At 42.7% G+C, this 21968-nt stretch overlaps 1 protein-coding gene across 1 annotated transcript in view; it reads right to left on the reverse strand.

Moving 5' to 3' along the window:
* LOC139643407 (GRAM domain-containing protein 2A-like) overlaps nucleotides 1-21968 on the reverse strand; it is a 54349-nt gene that overhangs the window by 20027 nt on the left and 12354 nt on the right. The window contains exons 3-7 of the mRNA XM_071518546.1: nucleotides 20914-20971; nucleotides 15617-15689; nucleotides 4705-4808; nucleotides 1572-1670; nucleotides 228-299 (exon numbers count right to left, since the gene is read on the reverse strand). Coding sequence (XP_071374647.1) covers nucleotides 228-299; nucleotides 1572-1670; nucleotides 4705-4808; nucleotides 15617-15689; nucleotides 20914-20971 — 406 coding nt within the window. The remainder of the gene's footprint in view (nucleotides 1-227; nucleotides 300-1571; nucleotides 1671-4704; nucleotides 4809-15616; nucleotides 15690-20913; nucleotides 20972-21968) is intronic.

The following is a 21968-nucleotide window of genomic DNA, read 5'->3' on the forward strand; positions in this document are numbered from 1 at the left end:
TTACTGGAAATACTGCCATCTGCCTGTTCCTCTAGTTCGATTTTCCAACAGCAAGTCAGACAGGCAGACTGCTGGATTGGTTGAACTAACAGTGTTTTAAACAGGATTGGCTGAACTAACAGTGTTTTAAATAGGATTGTCTGGACCTAATTGGATTTTAAGAACACTTCCCCACATCTCTTTTGTTAGAAACACATCTTGTATTATAGATCCAGATGATCCACTACCTGCAGGTGAGTGCAGATCCTCCTGAGGACATCGTAGACACTGTCTCTGGACAGCAGGGACACAAACACATACTGCAGAGACACAGACAGAATATCAACACTGGAGAGAGAGAGAGAGAGAGAGAGAGAGAGAGACAGAGAGAGACAGTAGAATACAACCACCGTAAAGACTGTCAATCATCTGTGTGTTCCTGACTGACTATCTGCACCAAGCTGATCTCTGTACATAGACATACTGTACATACATACAGAACATTTTAATTTTTTAACTGCAATGTCCACATATTTCTATTTTTTTTTCTGTATATACAGTATATACATTTTTTAACAGCAAAATCAAAATTTTTCTGTTTGTATTTTTAAGTTAATTTTACCTATTCTTATTTATATATTTGATTGGAATGTTGCTATGTTACACAGCTCTGTTTACACATTTCTTTATTCTAGAAGATCTTTACTTATTGTACGTACATTTTTGTTTTTATTTCACACTTGCTTTGGCAATGTAAACGTATGTTTCCCATGCCAATAAAGCCCCTTTGAATTGAATTGAACTGACAGAGAGACAGAGAGAGAGAGAGAGAGAGAGAGAGAGAGAGAGACACACAGAGAGAGAGAGAGAGAGAGGGAGAGAGAGAGATAGAGCACCATAGAGAAACCAGGTGGCTGATTCTGGCTATAACACCCAAAGATTGAACATGTTTTAAATTCGATAAAACATCACTGAAAACAGTGCTGATGGAAAATACTCTGATTGATTAGTTAGGCCTGGCCCTGACTGTTGTGAGTGAATGGAGGTTTGGATCACAGTACAGTTAACCCTCAGACTCCACTAGATGGCCTCAATGTGTTGTAGCTGCTCCACAGAGGGCTTTTATTGTGAAAGAGGAGCAGAGGAGGAGTGTCTGGAGCAGATTCATCAACAGGCAGAAGTATATCCATTTTCATTACTCTGTGCACAAATATAAAGAAAAGCTTGAATGGAGCTCAAAGCACTTTGAGCTGCATGTTGTGTATGAAAGGTGCTATACAAATAAAGGTTATTATATTATTATTATATTATTAAATTATTATTATATTATATATTATATTATTATATTATTAAAAGCTTGATACAAACTACAGCCAGACACAAGGAAGGTACAGTAACCTGTCTGTCTCTCTGAAAATGTATTGAAGTGTGGATCGCCATTCATTTTCATTCTAGATTTTTATTGCACAAAGGATTGCAACATCATATCCTGTGTATTGGTAAATGGTATTGTATTCTGTAGTATCCTGTACTGTGTAGCACTGTGTAATACTGTGTAGTACTGTGTAGTACTGTGTAGTACTGTCCTGTACCTTCTGTCCAGTGTCAGTAGTGATAGCCAGGCCATTGGGCACCAAACCCGCCGTCTTGTGCTTCTTCACCAGCCGGACCGACACCACCGGTATGGCGACCTGGAAACACCGATGGCAAGAAAAATACAGAAATGAAGCCACAACCTGTAACACACTACCATACACTATGGAACACTATCATACACTGTCACACACTGTAAAACACCGTAAAACACTGTCACACACTGTAACACACTGTCCCACTGCCATACACTGTCCCACTGTAAATCACTGACACAAACTGTAACACACTATCACACACTATGAAACACTGTCATATCCTGACACACACTGTAAAACACCGTGAAATACTGACACAAACTTTAACACACTGACACACACTGTAAAACACTGTAACACACTGGGCCCTATTTAAACGATCCATAGCGCATGGTCTAAAATGCAAGGCGCAAAAAGGTTGTACTTAGTCTCTTAATTAATCATAGGTGTGTTTTGGGCGTAACATGAATTAAACCAATCAGAGTGTCATCTCCCATTCCCTTTAAAAGCCAGGTGTGCTCATGCCTTGGCGCATTGCTATTTAAATGGTGGATTCAGCAAGTTGGAGAAACCATCCATCTTCAACCGCTTATCCGAGGTCGGGTCGCGGAGGTAGCAGTTCCAGCAGGGGGTCCTAAAATTCCCTGTCCCTGGCCACATTAACCAGCTCTGCCTGGGGGATCCCAAGGCGTTCCCAGGCCAGCGTGGAGATGTAATCCCTCCACCTGGTCCTCAGTCTGCCCTGTGGCCTCCTGCCAGCTGGACGTGCCTGGAAAACCCAAGATACTTGAACTCCTTCACTTGGGGGACACAGCTCTCGCTTTGGGCGTACAGAGATTGGATGGCCCTCAATAGTGACCCCCGCACCTCATACTCCCGCAGCACCTCCCACAATATCTTTCGGGGGACCCGGTCATAGGCCTTCTCCAAATCCACAAAGCACATGTAGACCGGATGGTCATACTCCCAAGCCCCCTACAGGATTGTTGCGAGAGTAAAGAGCTGGTCCGTTGTTCCACGACCAGGACGGAATCCGCATTGTTCCTCTTCAATCTGAGTTGGAGAAACGAACGTCCAAAAAGCATCTATATGTCATCAGTTTGTCACAATTAAATCCAACAAATTCAAGGTGTTAGGCATTTGGACTGGATGTCTCAAGGTAATAAATACTGATGCGTTATGACGTCCTCTTCATCCTCCTCTACACACTGTCTGATCCCCTGAGTCAGAAAACAAGAATCCAGAACTTGTCTATGCGTTTTTTATTCACATCGAATTAATGTGAAATGTTGAGTGTGTGGTTACATTGACTCTTTCCAAAAACAAAAGGCACATTTACGATACCTGGGACAGGAAGATACTGCGCCAACTGTCGGTATCTGTCTGTCGGCTCTGAAATAACAGCGCTATGTTTCTATAGGGTACATAAAATATGTATGTAGGCTATTGACCAATCAAAGGCGATGTGTGTGTGCGTTGGGTCGGCCTATATTGTGTGTCAGGTGAAGGTAAGATGCCTTTGCAGTTTATTTTCATGACTTTTTGTTGGGCTGTGCTTTTTACATATTTACTGTGTTGTTTTTCTTGGTTGTAGGTTGTGTATTTAGCAATTGGCAATGTGTGATGATGGTTAACGGGACATGCAGGCTGCACATTTGGCATTGCGTAATGGTTAGAGGGACACGTAGTTTTTGGCATCTAGCATTGCATAATGGTGAAAGAAAGAGAGAGAGAGAGAGAGAGAGAGAGAGAGAGAGAACTGATTGATGCTGTGGGTCATTGTGTGGCAATAACAATGGGCATCATATTATTATTAGTTTTTGAGTTTGTATAACACAACAGATGTAGGTGCATCTTACTATCTGAATAATGTGTCCTTTAAATAGCAGGAAAATACTGCTCCAGACTTTAGACCAGGTTGTTGTTGGTCAATAGCGCAATCGCTTTCTGCTGCCTCAAGATAGCAAAGCTCCAACATGCTCCTGACCAAACCTCATTTCAGATCAACACACCCATGGGCGCACAGCTGGGTTTAAGTACATTTACTATTTAAACACCGTGGGCGCTGGGCTGAAAATGACAACTGAGTCAGTCAGAAACTAGCAAAGACACTTGCGCTGTGCTTTGCGCCGGGTGGAAGATAGGGCCCACTGACACACACTGTAAAACACTAACACACACTGTAAAAAAAACTGTTACACACTGTAAAACATTGTAACACACTGTAAAACACTGCAATGTACTGTAAAATGCTGTAACACATTGTAGCACACTGTAAAACACACACTATGACATATTTTCACAAACTGTGAAACACTGTCACACACTAACACTATCACACACTATGAAACACTGTCATACACTGACACACACTGTGAAACACTGTCACAAACTATAAAACACTGTGAAACATTGTCATAAACAGTGTTGGGGGTTAGGGTTACAAAGTAACAGTCAGGTGGTGTAGCCGCTGGTGCGTGTCAGCGAGTGTAAGGAATGCATTTACCAAGCGCAGTCTGCAAACAGTGACGCTTCTCTGTCACAACTACACTACACTACACTGAACTAAACTAAACCAAGCTAAACTAAGCTAAGCTAAGCTAAGCTAAGCTAAGCTAAGCTAAACTAAGCTAAGCTACACTACACTAAGCTAAACTAAACTAAGCTAACCTAAACTAAACTAAACTAAACTAAGCTAAGCTAAGCTAAACTAAGCTAAGCTACACTACACTACACTAAGCTAAACTAAGCTAACCTAAACTAAACTAAGCTAAGCTAAACTAAGCTAAGCTAACCTAAGCTAAACTAAACTAAGCTACACTATGCTAAATTAAGCTAAGCTAAGCCTCTGCAGCTCCCTCTCCTGCTGAACCCAGTACCTGCTTTCACACAAACCAGCTGTTAAGTTGACAGCACGTTGATTCAACATGACAGTCCAGACACACAGGTTAAACCCTGACCTTTGACCCCAAACGGGGCAGGGTTTAATCTTGACCGGAGTGGTTTTGTGGGTCGACCCTAAAACACTGACCTTTGACCTGCTACTGGTAAAAAGGAGGCGGAGCTGAGATGGACTGATGGCGTCTTCACCCACCTTGATGTCTTTACCGAAGAGGTTGGCATAGAAACAGAGCCAGTTCCTGGAGATGTAGAGCCGGCCCTGCAGCAGGATGTCTCTTAGCAACGCACACGAATACACTGGAGAGCAAGACAGGACAGCAGTGAGACAGGTTGACTGGAGGAGAGACGACAGAGCAGAGAGACAGGTTGACTGGAGATGAAGACAGGACAGCAGTGAGACAGGTTGACTGGAGAGCAAGACAGGACTGCTGTCCTGTCAGCAGGTTGACTGGAGGAGAGACAGAGCAGAGAGACAGGTTGACTGGAAGAGAGACAGGTTGACTGGAGGAGAGACAGGTTGACTGGAGGAGAGACAGGTTGACTGGAGGAGAGACAGAGCAGAGAGACAGGCTGACTGGAGGAGAGACAGGTTGACTGGAGGAGAGACAGGCTGACTGGAGGAGAGACAGGCTGACTGGAGGACAGACAGGCTGACTGGAGGACAGACAGGTTGCAGGATGGAGGATCTCATGTCTCAAACATCTGAACATGAAACTGACTGAAATGTTCATCAACGTCAGAGAGAGCTGGAAAAAACAACAGCTGTAGTTTGTTGTCATATGCGTTAAAAAAAGCAGTGCATTCCAATGCAATGAAAAACGTCATACAACTATACAATATACACTATACACACCATACACCATACACACACACATATTAACAGAAACACATATCTATGATCTACACACAAATATACTCCATACACATACACACCCACATATCCATCCAAGTAAACATATACACCCGCCATATGTACACATATAAACACCGACTTCAGCAATATAAGAAAATAAATCATCTGTACACTTGAGTGCAAGTCGAACATCACAAAGAAGAGCAGTTAGGACTCACTACTGACTGTTAATGAGTCTTACTGCCTGTGGATAAAAGCTGTTTTAAAGTGTGTGCCTTTATACCGCGGTGACTGTCCTGATGGTAGTAATGTAAATAGATGATGACTTGGATGAGAGTCGTCTGTAATGATTTCCTGTTCCCTCTTCTGACAGCGGATGGTAGATCTCTGACATCGCTGCCTTTTATTCTAGAAGCCTGACTAATAACTCTGTTCAGTCGCTTCGGATCTTTTGCAGTCATGTTACCGAACCGTGCCACTAAGCCGCCAGTGAGAATGCTTTTGATGGTGCACCGGTAAAAATTCACCAGTTTTGGTTGACATACCAAATTTCTTGAGACATCTGAGAATGAAAAGCCTTTGTTGAGCTTTCTTTAGTATACAGTTGACAGACAAGTGAGAGAGTCGGAGATCTGTATTCCTAAGAACTGAAATGAGTTCACATGCTCAACAGCCGTGTTGTGACAGTTTGAATTTCCGTGTTCACTTTTATTATTTTGTTAGGGGTGCCAGCCAGGTCTCTCTCCTGGCTTTTGAGATTGGTCAGTCAGGTTATAGTTTCTTAGTGTTTTTTAAATCAAACCTCACAAAGGATGTCCAAAAATGAAAATGTACACCCTACACATTAAATGACCATTTAGCCCACAAGAACAACACAGACACAAAATCATAAGGCAAAATCAAATATTAATGTAGTTAAAGATCCACAATAGCCCAAAATCCCACAGTTCCCAAAGTTCACAACAAAAAATATACCAACTTAAAATCCACTACGGGTTGTCAATCAGTTTTTCAGTTCCATAATCCCGTTATGAAAAATAAAATAAAATAAATTAAGTTCCCTTCAGAAAAACGACCACAGTTCAGTTCAGTTTGGAAGTAAAGTACAAACCAAACAAGCAAACAAAAAAACTTCAAATGAAAGAAAAGCGACTTACGGAGTCAGTCAGTCCAGTCCAGTCCAGTCAGTCAAAAAGTCCAGTCCGGGTTTGGCTGATGGTTGTGGAGGAGTGTGGCCGGCTTCCGTATACAGTTGAGTTGGGTAGATGAAGGATGTGGAGCGATCCGGGACGAGTGACGAACGGCGGATGAATTTAAACGAACAGAGGATTTAACGACCTTACTGAGAGTTTTAAACCGCGCGATTTTGAGCGTTTCGCTCCGGCTGATACCAGCGCTCTCCTGCTCTCCTGCTGAAAACTGAATGGAATAAGACGGAAGGGAATTGAACGGCGGCGCCAACCGGGAACGAATCAGTGAGTGGTTGGTGAAAGTGGGTGTTTCCGGGGGTGTGCACAGGTAGTGAAATCTAATGATCCAGATTGTCACACTCCTTCCCCCCTGAGAGAAGCCGGAATTTAGGAAGGCTTTTTTTTCTTTTTACATAGTGACTTTGTGTCAATATTTCTGTTTCTTTTTAACGCTATCCTCCTCCATACTTGAGACAGAGAATCCAGGGAAATCTTCCTCGTCGCTTTCCTCTTCAAGGATTTTGAGGATCCGTCGACGCTGTTCTCTGTCCACCTCCTCAGCTGTGGGATAGCATGGCTTGAGTTGGGCCACATTAACAACACAAAGGTCTTCCCCAGTGTCTTCCAGGACCACCTCAAAGTTTAGAGGACCGACTTTCCTGGTGACCCGATATGGACCTTTCCACCGTGGTGCAAGTTTGGCCGAAAAGAATTTGTCAGCTTTTGAGTAGGGGTGAGTGCGGATCCAGACACGATCGTTGTCTGAAAAATTCCCGTCTCTTCTCCCTTTGTCATAGTTCCGTTTTTGTCTTTGTTTTGCTTTTTCCAGGTTGCCGCTTACAAGTTTCTCGAACTCCGCTATCCAGTTAGCTGTAACATATGCAGGTGTGGTAGGATCGCATAGCCTTGGGCTCAGCTCAGCATCCAAGGGGCCTTTCAGCAGACGACTGAGGTTGAGCTCTGCAGGTGTAACTCCTGTGGACTCATGCACTGCTGAGTTCAAGGCAAAACGGAATTCAGGTAAGTATTTGTCCCAGCTCTTGTGTTTTTCCTCCACATATGAAGCAATCATGGCTTTCACGTTGCGGTTAATCCTCTCTGTTAGGTTTGTTTGAGGATGGTAGGGCGAGGTCCTTTTGTGTTTGAGGTTCCACCGCCTACAGGTTTCCTCAAAGACAGATGACACAAACTGGGAACCTTGGTCTGAGAGGATGTAAGTTGGCACACCCCAGCGAGTCAGAATCTCCTGTGTCAAAATCTGGGACACCATCTCTGCTGTTGCTTTGCGGAGGGGAAACATTTCAACCCATCTGGTGCAATAGTCCACAAAGACAATGAGGTAGAGGTTGCCTTTGGAGCTTCGAGGAAAGGGTCCCATAAGGTCAACTCCTAACATCTCCCAAGGTCCATGTACCACAGTTTGTTGAAGTTTCCCAGGAGGTTTCCGGGACTCAGGTTTGTAAAGCTGGCAAACTTGGCAACATCGCACATATTCTCTTACATCCATGCTCATCTTAGGACAATACACAAGGGCTTGCAACCTTTTATATGTTTTGAATCTCCCAAGATGGCCGGATAAAGGTTCGTCATGATAATGATGGAGAATCTGTTGACGGAGTGAAGAAGGCATATATACCTGGTAGAGGGTTTTGTGAGGTAACTGCACCACTCTGTATACTTTGTCCTCCAAGACAGTGAACTTGGTAGTAGGATTGTTAACCACTTCTCCTGTTTCCATGATTTCATCATACAGGGTCTGGATAACAGAATCCTCCTTTTGGGCTTTCCAGAGTAACATGGAGACTTTTAGAGGTGTCCCTCTTGGAGCGTAGCACAGCAGCACAAATGGCAGGTTGGTGTTGGTGGTCATCCACAGGAGCTCTTGACAAAGCATCCGGCACGGTATTGTACCTCCCTTTTCGGTATTCTACCATAAAGGAGAACTCTTGGAGGCGGAGTGCCCAACGAATCAGTCGAGTGCTGGGCTTTTGGGTTTTAAAAACCCAGACAAGAGATGAATGGTCTGTCACCACTGTGAAGTGTCTGCCTTCCAGGTAATATCTCCATTTCTCTAGGGCCCAGACGACAGCGAGACATTCCTGCTCTGTTGTTGAGTAATTTCGCTCTGCCTGATTCAAAGTACAGCTGGCGAAGGCGAGGACCTGCTCTGTACCCAGCCCAGTTTGTTGAACCAAGACAGCCCCCAAGCCGACATAACTGGCATCAGTGTAAACGATGAAGGGAAGGTTGAAATCAGGATGACCCAGGATTGATGGAGAAACCAGATGTTGTTTCAGAGTCTCAAAGGCTGCCTGACAGGGGGAAGTCCAGATGAACTTGGCTCCTTTCCGTTTAAGGGCGTTGAGGGGCTCACTCAGCTGAGAGAATCGGGGCACGAAGCGATGATACCATCCAGCCATCCCAAGAAACCTTTGAAGTTCTTTGATGTTCTGAGGCACAGGGAAGTCTTGTACTGCCTTTGTCTTCTCAGTGTCGACTTCTACTCCAGCAGAAGAAACAACATGGCCCAAAAATGTCAGTGAGGTTCGGAAGAACTGGCTCTTTTTCATATTGAGGGTAAGGTTAGCCTCTCGTAGCTTGTCAAGAACTGCTTGTATGTCATAGCTGTGCTGTTCGAATGTAGCAGAGTAGATGATGATGTCATCCAAATATACAAAACAGGTTTTTCCCCATAGGTCCCCAAGGACTAACTCCATCAGCCAGTGGAAGGTAGCTGGGGCATTCTTAAGTCCGAACGGCATTACCTTGAATTGGTACAGACCAAAGGGACAGATAAAGGCAGTTTTTTCCCGGCTGTCTTTATCCATTTGGACTTGCCAGTAGCCACTGTTGAGGTCCAAGGTAGTGAACACCACAGATCCAGCCAATGATTCCAGTATTTCCTGGATGTTTGGTAAGGGATAGGCATCTGTGTGAGTAGCTGCATTCACTTTCCTGTAGTCCACGCAGAACCTTGGTTTTGGATCATGTTTTTTAGGCACCAATACAACTGGAGCAGCATATGGAGAGGTAGATGGCTCTATGATGTCTTTTTCCAACATTTCTTCCACGTGCTCTTTGATTACCTGAAGCTTGGATGGTGACACACGATAAGGCTTCTGTTTGATGGGCACTTCATGGGTGAGGAAAATTTTGTGTGAGAGAACACTAGTGCATCCCAGTGTTGCTGTGCAGACATCTGAGTTTTCCTGTAGTTGACATAACAACTGATTTTTTCCAAAGTCATCCAGGTGAGCTTTGCTGGTGGCAGCCTGTAAGAGGTCAGGGCATGGTGGCAGAGGAACCAAGTCCTCAGGAGCTACAGCAGAGAAGAAGACAAGTTGTGGTGGAAAACCAGCGTTTGGCCTCAGCGCAGATTCTCTCAAGAACTGATACTGGCGCTTCTTGTTGGACTTAAACCAGTAACGGCTCTCAGAGACATCAAACTGCAGGCCGGAAAATAATATAAAGTCGAGTCCCACCACTGCAGGGAAAGCAAGACTGCGAGCAGGCAAGATGACACAAGGTAATGTCACTGGCTGGGACTGTAATATGAGGTTCATTTCACTCCATCCTAAAGGTTGTCTTTCTTCTCCATCTGCTAGGTACAAGGGTCCCCTTGTCCAAGGCTTCAGCACATCCTGCTGTCCTTTCACTCCTGACCACACATTTTCATTTAGCAGAGTGTAAGACGAACCAGTGTCAAGGATAGCGGTTCTCCTCCATGGGCCAATGTTCAGTGGCAACATCAACTGGCAAGGAGGTGGGCTTTCAAGTAGAAATGAAGAGGAGCGTACAGAGGTGGTTGCTCCCAGATCACTTGGGTGAGTGAGGAAACCAAGTGTAGCGTGACCTTCTTGGACGTGGGAAGTTTTGGCAACTTGCTGATGTGAGGGTCTAGGAGAAGCAGCTCTGTTAGAGGTCCACTGTGGGCAAGAAGCTGGTGCATGACTTCCCTTGCAGCGCCAACAGTACACTTGGGGGGGTCGGTTATGGGTAGGTTGGCTTGGTCGGACAGGGTTTTCTCTGTTAGGAGACAGAGCAGCAGATTCAGAGGTAGTAGGCTTGGAGGTTTTCCTGAGTACATTCTGTCTCTGTTCATACTGCAGCTGGTTCTCCCTGTCCTTCTCCAGTTGCTGACCAAGGCGGACAAGTCCATCGACAGAGGTAACTCTACTATTTCTCAGCTGACTGGCCAGTTGGGGGTTAATGTTTTTCAAAATCAACTTTATGATCTCCTCTTCTTCAATATTTGGTTTCCAGCGCTTGCATAGTGACTGATACATGTAGGCAAAGTCTCTGATGCTTTCGCCCTCTCCCTGAACTCTATTGCGTACCCTCTCTGCCAGTTCATCTTCATAGTCCTCTGACAGGAAGGCAGCACGGAACTGGTCATGGAATTCCTTCGAAGTATGGATTTTATGGCGGCCCACATCCCACCAATCTCTTGCAGTCCCGTGAAGCACATTCCGTAGGGTGGCAATGAGCTCTTCATCTGTGAGTGGATTGAGAGCCAGGAAATCTTCACACCTTTCCAGGTATTGGAGTGGGTCAGGTGTATCATTCAGTCTCCCAAATGTTGGAAATTGAAGTTTAACAGGACTCTTTCCCATGAACCTGCTCTTTAATTCCCCATGAATGGTGAATCCTCCAGGTGACCCAAAATTGTCCTCTGGCATGCTATGCTGTACGGTGGATTGTAATCTGGGGCGGTTTGAAATGGGAGGGGCTTTTGTCCCTGTAAAGTCTCAGAGTGGGTTTGCACACTTGCATGGCCAAAGGTGGTGGTCTCTTTAGCTGTCGTTATCTCTTCTGACAGCGTATGTATTGTGTTTTTGCAGTGGGAGAGCTCTCCCTGCAGGTGAGTTACAGCATCAGTCATTGGGGAAAGAAGAGAGTTAAGATCCTTCAACAGGTCAGTATGATGGTGATTTAACCTCCAACCAAGGGATGCATCGAACTGTGTTTGCAGATATTCAAGCTGCTTATTCACATGTTTGACAAACTCTTTTTGTTGTTCATGAAATAGGTCTGTTAGTGCTTTGGTTACTTGTTCAGTATGAGTTGTGATTTCGTTTGTCATTTGTTCCATGTTTTCCTTTAGCTCCTGCTGGTGGTGATGTTGATCCACAACAAGTTGCTGAAGCTGCTGTTGAATCCCAGAGCTAGAGGCATTTTCCCCTGAGGCAGAAATTGCAGGCCGAGGTCCTCCATTTCCATTCCTGTTGTCCGTGTTAACAGCATTTTGAGGAATTAAGGGTCTAGCAAGCTCAGGGAATGCAGTAAGGTCCATATCCAGCAGAGAGTATGTTGTGTGAGTTAACTCCTGGACAGGCACTGGATTTGACAGTGGAGGCTCCACTGATCCTCCTTCCATTTCACACAACAAGGACTCTGAGTTAGCAGCAATTTTGTTTTCCTTTGTTCCTTTGTTCCAGAAATAAAGTTATATCTTCACAACTGGCGTGGGTTATGTATTTTGTCATTCAATGATACTTCGGTTAAGTCCCATCTGGGGTGCCACTTTTTTATGTGACAGTTTGAATTTCCGTGTTCACTTTTATTATTTTGTTAGGGGTGCCAGCCAGGTCTCTCTACTGGCTTTTGAGATTGGTCAGTCAGGTTATAGTTTCTTAGTGTTTTTTAAATCAAACCTCACAAAGGATGTCCAAAAATGAAAATGTACACCCTACACATTAAATGACCATTTAACCCACAAGAACAACACAGACACAAAATCATAAGGCAAAATCAAATATTAATGTAGTTAGTAGTTAATCCACAATAGCCCAAAATCCCACAGTTCCCAAAGTTCACAACAAAAAATATACCAACTCAAAATCCACTACGGGTTGTCAATCAGTTTTTCAGTTCCATAATAATGAAAAATAAAATAAAATAAATTAAGTTCCCTTCAGAAAAACGACCACAGTTCAGTTCAGTTTGGAAGTAAAGTACAAACCAAACAAGCAAACAAAAAAACTTCAAATGAAAGAAAAGCGACTTACGGAGTCAGTCAGTCCAGTCCAGTCCAGTCAGTCAAAAAGTCCAGTCCGGGTTTGGCTGATGGTTGTGGAGGAGTGTGGCCGGTTTCCGTATACAGTTGAGTTGGGTAGATGAAGGATGTGGAGCGATCCGGGACGAGTGACGAACGGCGGATGAATTTAAACGAACAGAGGATTTAACGACCTTACTGAGAGTTTTAAACCGCGCGATTTTGAGCGTTTCGCTCCGGCTGATACCAGCGCTCTCCTGCTCTCCTGCTGAAAACTGAATGGAATAAGACGGAAGGGAATTGAACGGCGGCGCCAACCGGGAACGAATCAGTGAGTGGTTGGTGAAAGTGGGTGTTTCCGGGGGTGTGCACAGGTAGTGAAATCTAATGATCCAGATTGCCACAGTGTGGCTGGCTTTATTCTTCCTAAAATCGATGATGATCTCTTTTGAATAATAACTATAATAAGTGTAACTAGAAAAGGTTAAATTTTCTGAAGAAAATTTGTGGGCTTGCTTCAGCAAGACAGGTTGAAGACAGTTGAATTCATGACAAAGTGTTAAAATGTCTGTACATTTTGAGTATTTTGATCTGGTGTTTGCAGTAGTAGCTCTTATATTTATAGTTGTAGTATCAGTAGAAAGAGTAAAAGAGTGAAAGCCAGTGCAAGTCTATAAACCAGCTAGAGTGGAGTAGAGAGACTGCTGACTGTAGTAGCTGCAGTAGTAGTAGTACTACAGCACTAGAAGTTTCACTGTTTGAAGTAATTAAAATGTGTAACTGAACAGTAGTAGGAACGCTACTACTAGGTAATACTACTAATAGTAGTAGCAGTAGTAGTAGCAGTAGTTGTAATGGAAGTAGAATCAGTCATTGTACATGTAATGGTAATTACACTGTGTGTGTGTGTGTGTGTGTGTGTGTCTCTCTCTGCCTTTTTAAAGGTTGTAGTATTATGGGTTGTAGTAAAAGCAGCAGCTGTAATATCAGGAGTAGAAGTAATACAATCAGCAGTATAAAAAGCTTCAAGCTTGGTGGTGTGATGTTTCTCACAGGATTTGAACCCACAATCTTTGAGAAGGACCTGGCTGCAGACAAAATGGCAGACACGGAGGCAGACTTGTTGGACCTCCGCAAGCGGCACCTCCACAGTTGACAGGAAATCACGCCACCTCAGCAGCGGAAGTTGGTCTTCTTCGTGTCGTTTTTGCGTAATGCACTGCATTGCGCATGTGCGTAGTCCACTGCTGCCACAAGATACTATTAAGAATCTAGTCTATTAAGAATCTTTTAAAAGTCTGTTGGTTTTTCTAAGGTTTTATTCAATGTTGTCTATCAAACTTTAATATATCGAAGAGTCCAGCGAACGTAGGTATACTGATATGGAAAAAATAAATTTGAAAATGCCAAGTGGTTGTTGCAGGTCCTGTAAGCACTTTTTAAAACATTTGTGTAAATGAATCCTGACATTGTCAGGCTCCGTTGCGTTTAATGAGTTTAAAATGGATACCGTACTGTTGAGTACAAACCGTTTGAATCACGTTGCATTAGCTCGCTAATGGGTTAGCAGCTCCGGTGCTCACTCTGGCTAACGCCTAGAGCTTGCAGTGCAGCAGGCAGTTGACGTTAGCCTGACTATTACCACAACTAACCATCTGTAGTGTAGGACCTGGCTTAATAGCTGTCTGGGAAACCAGCTTGTGTTATTATAGGGTTGGTGTGTCAATCCTTTGCCCCTCTGGAAAAAATGTGTACTATCTAGGACAGCACAAGAAATGATTGGATCATTTGCTAACTGTTTTTCAGATTACCATCAAAATCCTGGAGGCCCAAGGAACCTGGTACCAAGCGGAGGTCAGAGGAAGACTGTTTTAATTTTGATTTTGACAATAAACGATGCAATAAAAGTGCTGAGGGTCACTGTCTAACCCTAACCCTCTTCCAGTTAGGCATAGCCTATTATAGCTTATTATCCACATTGTTTAATAAATAAATTTTATGATAAATTTGCATGCTTATCTAGCACATGCAACTATGAGACATTGCCCCTTGACATTGTGTCTTAGATACTTTATTCTACAAACGTCACAGTGTCGTATTACAGACTACACTGACTTTGACTACTGACAGACTACTGACTTTGAGGGCCAGTCATGACTTTTCTTTAACCGCTTGCGCCTAAATGTTAGTGTGTAGTGAAAGTACAGGTTTGCAGGAGTGTTTTGACATAGAACTTGTGCAGTTACAATGAAAGGTAAACTGTACAGTGTCCACTTTTTTCTACAAATGTCATGGAATTACAGTATGGCTGACTTTGCAGGCCTGCCATGGTTCTAAAACAGCTTGGACCTAAATGTTAGTTTGTAGTGAATGTAGGCTACACGTCTGCAGGAGTGTTTTGACATAGAATTTGTGCAGTTACATTAAAAGGTAAACTGTACAGTGGCCAATTTAGTCAGAAATATAAGTGTAATATATGCAGCGTTTATAGTAATGGCACATATTATGGCATTTTTCATTATTATTTTGACATCAAACCTTAATATGGGTGCTCACTTATTGAATTTGACTATTAAATACAAAGTCATTGGTTTAAAACAGTTTTTATATATGTTTAAAATATTGCACTTTTATTTCGAAGGCTAAATGCCCAAACCGGAAGTCTCATTCTATGGGGAAAAATATAATGTTTATACATTAATTGTGAAAAAACTATACATCTGAACGCTTAGAAAAGTTGTAGCGCATTATTCCCGAACATGCTGCACATTTGAGAGTTGAAACCGCGTTGATAGCTCCAACAGTTCAAGCCGCATTAATGGGCAAAAAAACGCAATAGAAGGAAAAAAGAAAAAAAGGAAGAACAATAGCTGAAGCAAGCACAACTAACAATAATAATAAAGTATAATAAATGTAATATATCCAATGCAGCAACACCTGCATCTGCAACAGAATGATGCAGCAGTAACAGGTTTTCTTACTGGAAATGACTGAACTTCCAGAGAGAAAAGCTTCAACACTTTAAGCATCAAGCCTCAGTCACAGTGGAGGAAAAACAGTCCAGTACCTTTCATCAGGATCTCCTCCTTCGGAACAGCCTGGAACAGCTTGTGGTACTGGGAGTTGTACTTGCTGACAGTCTGTGGGGGGGAGGTACATATCATGATTTTATAATTAATAATTGTGTAATGCGGCAACATTGATGTTTTTGAAAGACACTCCCTGTGTTTCATTAGTCATTTCACAGGCCATCCTTCACTTCCCCTCGTCACACGAGTGGCCACTTGCAGAGAAGGGGGGGCGGAGTCAGATCAGAGGGGCGGAGTCAGATCAGAGGGGCGGAGTCAGAGCAGGGGGGGCGGAGTCAGATCAGAGGGGCGGAGTCAGATCAGAGGGGCGGAGTCAGAGCAGGGGGGCAGAGTCAGAGCAGGGGGTGGATTCAGAGCAGAGGGGTGAAGTCGGAGCAGAGGGGTGGAGTCAGAACAGAGGGGCGGAGTCAGAACAGAGGGGCGGAGTCAGCAGGGGGTGGATTCAGAGCAGAGGGGTGGAGTCAGAGCAGAGGGGCGGAGTCAGAGCAGGAGGCGGAGTCTTGGGGAGCAGAGGATTTGAAACGGAATGCACTTGCCCTTAAAGGAATAGTTCTCCCAAAAATGTCTCTTATCTCCTCCCCCATGCCAGTTGATCCTCTTTAGTTTGTTAGTCCATAGAAACATAAACATAAAACAGTCCCGGAGCTTCGGAGCACAACTCCGTAGCTCCAAAACAACTGAAGTCAATGGGGACCGACCTTCAGAGTTCAGAAAAGAGCAGAAAATATCCATAAAATGATTCCATCCAGTGTTTACACTGGGGGCGATCCAATAGGGACAGTCCTGCAGAACACCGCCCACGTCTCTACAAAGAACGGAGGTATGTGAATTTTTTTGTTTCTGCATAGAACCAAAAGTATTGTGCATGTTGACTTCTGACTTTTTTAGATAGAAAAAGAAAACAGAAGCAAACAAAATAAACAGAAAACAAAAACAAAACAGCCATGGTTACAAGTGTCCATTATCAAAGAAGGGCGTATACAAATCCAGTATCTTGAAATTTATATATCAGTTAGTCCATAAGCAGTTTCCACTGTGTCATAAATCATCCATTTCTTCCATTTACTAACAAAAACATTTTCTCTCACTCTAAGCCAATAGGTTCTCCATAGTATAAATCTCTCTTATAATTTCTAACCATTGTTCTATAGTAGGGGGTTCAGTCTAATACCAAATTCTTGTTATTGCCTTCTTGCTTGTGATCAATAATATCTTGGTAACATATCTATCATTGTCAATGACACAATCATTTATATTTCCAAGGTACATAACTTTGCATTCCTTAGGTATTGCATATCCCAGAATGTCTTTAAGTGAAACATGCACATTTTCCCAAAATGAGTGTAATTTATGACATTCCCAAAAAATGTGTGCATGGTTTGCCTCTCTATTCCCACATATCCGCCAACATGACTGTTGTGAACGAGTTTGTTTACTCTTTATTTTAGGTGTAATGAAGTAGCGGGTTAGGTTTTTCCATCCAAACTCCCTCCATGTTCTTGAATTTGTAGTGGTGTGTTGTGTTTCGCACATGCTGAGCCATTCCTCCATTGTAATGTCAATGTTCAGTTCCCTCTCCCATTTAGCCTTAATGTACATAGTAGAAGAAGCTTTACAGTCTCTTAGAGTTTGGTATAGCACCGAGATTGCCTTAAATCTTGTCCCACTTTATGTCTGCATCATTACATCAAGCACTCCATTCAAGGTTTTTGAGTTTTGTATTTCCTTTATAAAATAATCCCTCAACTGTAAATACCTAATCCATATCTCTCTTTCAAATCCTGAAAACTCATTATATTTCCATTCTTGATTATTGTACACATTGCTGTGATCCCCTTCCTCTCCCAATTTCTGAAGTTTTGGTCACTAAAACTTGGTTTAAAACTATCATCATAAGCAAACCAGCTAACCCAGCTTTGGCCAGTTGTAATGTACAGTATTTTATTCGTGTTTTTTTACCATTCCATATAAATCTGTGATTGAAAAAGATACAACAACCTAGGGAGAATGTTCATTTTGATTACTTCAATTCTTGAGCTAAAGTCTAATGACAAGGCTGACCATCTTTCAATGTCTCTGCTAATCTGAAAATGAATCTGAATTTGTTTTATAAAGATGAGTTAGTTGTTTTGTTAAAGTCACACCAAGATATTTTATAGTTTTTGAATCCCATTTAAATTTGAAAGTTCTCTTAATTTCTTGGGATGGAGTATAGTTAAAGGCCAAAATCTGTGTTTTATTTACATTTACTTTGTATCCTGAGTGACCACCATATATGTTTATAAGGTGCACCAGCTGGGTAAAGCTTGTATTGGGGCTCTCCAGGTATATTATGATATCATCCGCAAATAAGCTGATTGTGTGTTTCTGTCCTTTGATATTAATTCCTTTTAATTCCTCACTCTGTCATATAGCCTGTGCTAAGGGCTCAATGTATAGGGCAAAGAGGAGGGGGGACAAGCAACATCCTTGATGGGTGCCCCTCTTCAGCATTATTGTTTCTGTTAGACAACCATTCATTTTTATTTTAGCTGTAGGATTTTGATATATAGTTTTAATGCATTTAATTGAGTCTTTGTTGAGTCAGAACCGCTCTAATACTAGATACAGGAAGTTCCAATTCACACTATCAAAAGCCTTTTCGGCATCGAGACTATGTGAAATAATTTACATGTATAGAGTGAGCCGACATCTGAAAGTCTGAAAGTGTGCACAGCATTATAAGCCACATTCAGTTTATCAGTTTGTGTGACTAGGACTGTAAACAAGGAAGTGGACAAGATTCACGACTGCACACGTGCAACCGCTTTTCACCGTTTTGTAAATAAATAACGGCATCAGTATCGGTCTTTTCCATTCACTGTGCGATCATTGGCTTCAGGAGGCTTGGATGAAGCTGTACGGAGAAGTTTAACGAATATTTTCTGCTCTTTTTGCAGCTCTAAAGATCCTTAATTACAGTTTGTTGTGCTGGAAAATTCTGTGACTGTTTTATGGACTAATAAACTAAACCAGAGTTTCGATTCATATGGGGCTGAGCAGATAATGACTGAATTTTCATTTTTGGGTAAACTATTCCTTTAAGCAGGCCTAATAATTCATATAATAAATAATAAAAGGTGCACAGAATAATAAATAATACAATATTGCAGAATGAGTTAAGTCTAAATCCTCTATATATTGTTTGCTTACTTTACACCTATATATAACTTATCTGGGACAGAAACGCTCTGGAGTCTCGCTCCCTCGGCCTCGAAGGGTCGAACTCAGAAAGTTCACAGAGTTTTCAGAGTGATGGAGCGGACCTTAAGACGGAGGAGGGGAAGAGACGGGCGGGTTGAAGTGACTAATGAAACTATATTAAGTGCCTGACCAATCAAAGCCTTTGAAAGTTCAACGTGCGTCATGTGACCGAAACCAAACTCCAGATGGCGAAGCAGCAGAGAAAGCTTACCTAATACACTCACTGAGCACTTTATTAGGAACACCTTACTAACACTGGGCAGGTATCAGCTTTCAGCTCAGTGTCAGCCGGCTGCCAAAGTGTCATCCTCCTCCAGGTTGGACCTGTTGCATTCTGGGATGCTGTTCTGCTCTCCACAGCTGTAAAGAGGTTATCTGAGTTACTGAAGCCTTTCTGTCAGTTCCAACCAGTCTGGCCGTTCTCCTCTGACCTCTGACCTCTGACCTCTCTCATCAACAAGGCATTTCCGTCCACAGAGCCGCCGCTCACTGGATGTTTTTTGTTTTTCCGTTCTGTGTGAACTCTACAGACTGCTGTGTGTGAAAATCCCAGCAGATCAGCAGCTTCAGAAATCCTCACAGCAAACAGCCATGCTGCGGTCAAAGTCTCTGAGATCACATGTTCTCCTGTTCTGATGTTTGATGTGAACATGAACTGAAGCTGCTGACCTGTATCTGCATGATCTGATGCACTGCACTGCTGCCACATGATTGTCTGGTTGGATAATTGCATGAATAAGCAGGTGTACAGGTGTTCCTAATAAAGCGCTCAGTGAGTGTAAAACACAAAGCAACAAATAAAGTGGAACAGAACGGATCGGCCCGATGTTAGTGAGGGAAATCATGAAAATGTTTTGTTCATAAAAGTAGATCGTCTGTCAAACTTTGGTTTTAAAACACAAACAAGCACAGATCCACCCAAACTAATAAGGTGCTAATTATTTATGTGAATTTTGTAAATGAAGACCACAATAAGAGTGCGACAGTCAGAAGGAAAACAAGACTTTCTAGCTGCTGCTACTTTGAGATCTGAAAAATGTGAAAAAGGGAAAATATGTTAAGGTGCAAAAGTGCAATAAAATAATTCTGTTTCCTGAAACAGAGGCAAATAATTATGATTACAATATTATAACAAAATAATCAGAATGCTAACTTTTTGCTGTAATCATGCAGATCTAGTTTAGAGCTCATAGAGAAACGCTGAAGACTACGTAGAAAGAGAAGTGGAGAAGAAGTTTTGTCTCCAAACTAAACTCAACACTTTACTGTTACTGAGATCCTGTTCCAGAACGAGCTGCAGAAACCCTAACCCCCCCTCTCCCTCTCCACCCCCCCCCCTCCCCCAATACACCTGAGCCTGTTACGGACTAGACGGTCACTTCCTGCTTCCTGACCCACAGCCCTCCCTTCCTGTTTGTGTCTGGAAAAACAAAGCCCAAAAAACACAAAACATCTGATGATTATGATCCAGATCTGTCCTGCTTTAGTACTTTCTGTACCGCTGTAGTACTTTCTATATCGCTGTAGTACTTTCTGTACCGCTGTAGTACTTTCTGTGTACTGCTGTAGTACTTTCTGTACCGCTGTAGTACTTTCTGTACTGCTGTAGTACTTTCTGTGTACTGCTGTAGTACTTTCTGTACCACTGTAGTACTTTCTGTGTACTGCTGTAGTACCTTCTGTACTGCTCTACCAGACAGGTTCTTGCTCTGTGGTGGTAGACAGTAACTTCCTGTCCGTCTGTCCCTCGGAGCGCGTTACCATGGAGACGAGAGAGAAACTTCTGAGACTTAAAAAGATTGAAAGGACTCCTGCTGCTCTGTCTTCATCTCTGATCTCTGAACAGGACTGAAGAGTTTTGTGTGTGTGTGTGTGTGTGTGTGTGTGTGTGTGTGTGTGTGTGTGTGTGTGTGTGTGTGTGTGTGTGTGTGTGAGAATGTAGCTGTATATCACACACAAGCATCTGTAGGTGGGGCATCATAAGAGCGTAGTAGTGTTGAAATATTAAAATGATAAAGTCTGAAGGACTTACTGATCCTCGATAACACTTCTTAACATCTTCATAGGAAAGGTCGTCAATCAGCTGCAGCCTGCAGGAGAGATCAGATGTTGTCAGATCAGATCAGATCAGATCAGATGTTGTCAGATCAGATCAGATCAGATCAGATCAGATCAGATGTTGTCAGATCAGATCAGATCAGATCAGATCAGATCAGATGTCAGATCGGATTGGATCAGATGAGATTAAACTTTATGGATGTTCATGGGGAATTCGGTCATTGCAGTAGCAGAGACAAGAGGAAAACAAATAGAGTAGTGAAGATGATATAAATAATTCATTAATAATAACTTTAACTATGGTCAACTATGGTTACAATACCACCAAATGTTGCATGCTACCTCAGAGTTGACCTGTGCACATATGTACCAAATTTGTTTAAGGTAGGCCAACAACTTCCTGACTTAGGGCAATTTTTGTATATTAGGCCTTGCATACAAATTTTGAAAGCCAGTTGTAGCAAAACGGTATGGACTATCAAAAAACTGCTCGATAACTTTTGTGCAGGACAGTCTAGACATGCTGTGAGCGAAAATTGGTGAAGATTGGACAAAATATGTAGGAGAAGAAGTGAAAAAACTGAAATGACACCAATTTTTGTGTATTGGCTCAGAGTACATACCTGCACACGTGTACCAAGTCTGGTCACCATAGGACAATGCATTCCTGAGTTATGGCAATTTTTGTGAAATAGGCCCCACCCACAACAGTTGACCAAACTTTGGAAGTCGATTATATGAAAACGGTATGGACTATCAAAAAACTGCTCGATAACTTTTGTGCAGGACAGTCCAGACATGCTGTGTCGCAAATTTGGTGAAGATTGGACAAAATTTGTAGGAGGAGTAGCGAAAAAACAGTTTTGGACAAAATTCAAAATGGGGGAAAATCTAGTTAGGCAGAAATGGGCGGGGCCTGTATGGATGGATGCAGAATGACCAAGGAATCCAGGGAACGTGGAATTTTGATTGTGGCCCATACGGTTCAGAAGTTATAGGCCAAAACGTAAAGTTGCTTGTTATAGCGCC

Source organism: Centroberyx affinis, unplaced genomic scaffold, assembly GCF_046629955.1.
Source record: "Centroberyx affinis isolate AG114_WGS23_722 - 3 ecotype Tasmania unplaced genomic scaffold, CSIRO-AGI_Caff_v1 ptg000596l_1, whole genome shotgun sequence".
NCBI lineage: Eukaryota > Metazoa > Chordata > Actinopteri > Beryciformes > Berycidae > Centroberyx > Centroberyx affinis.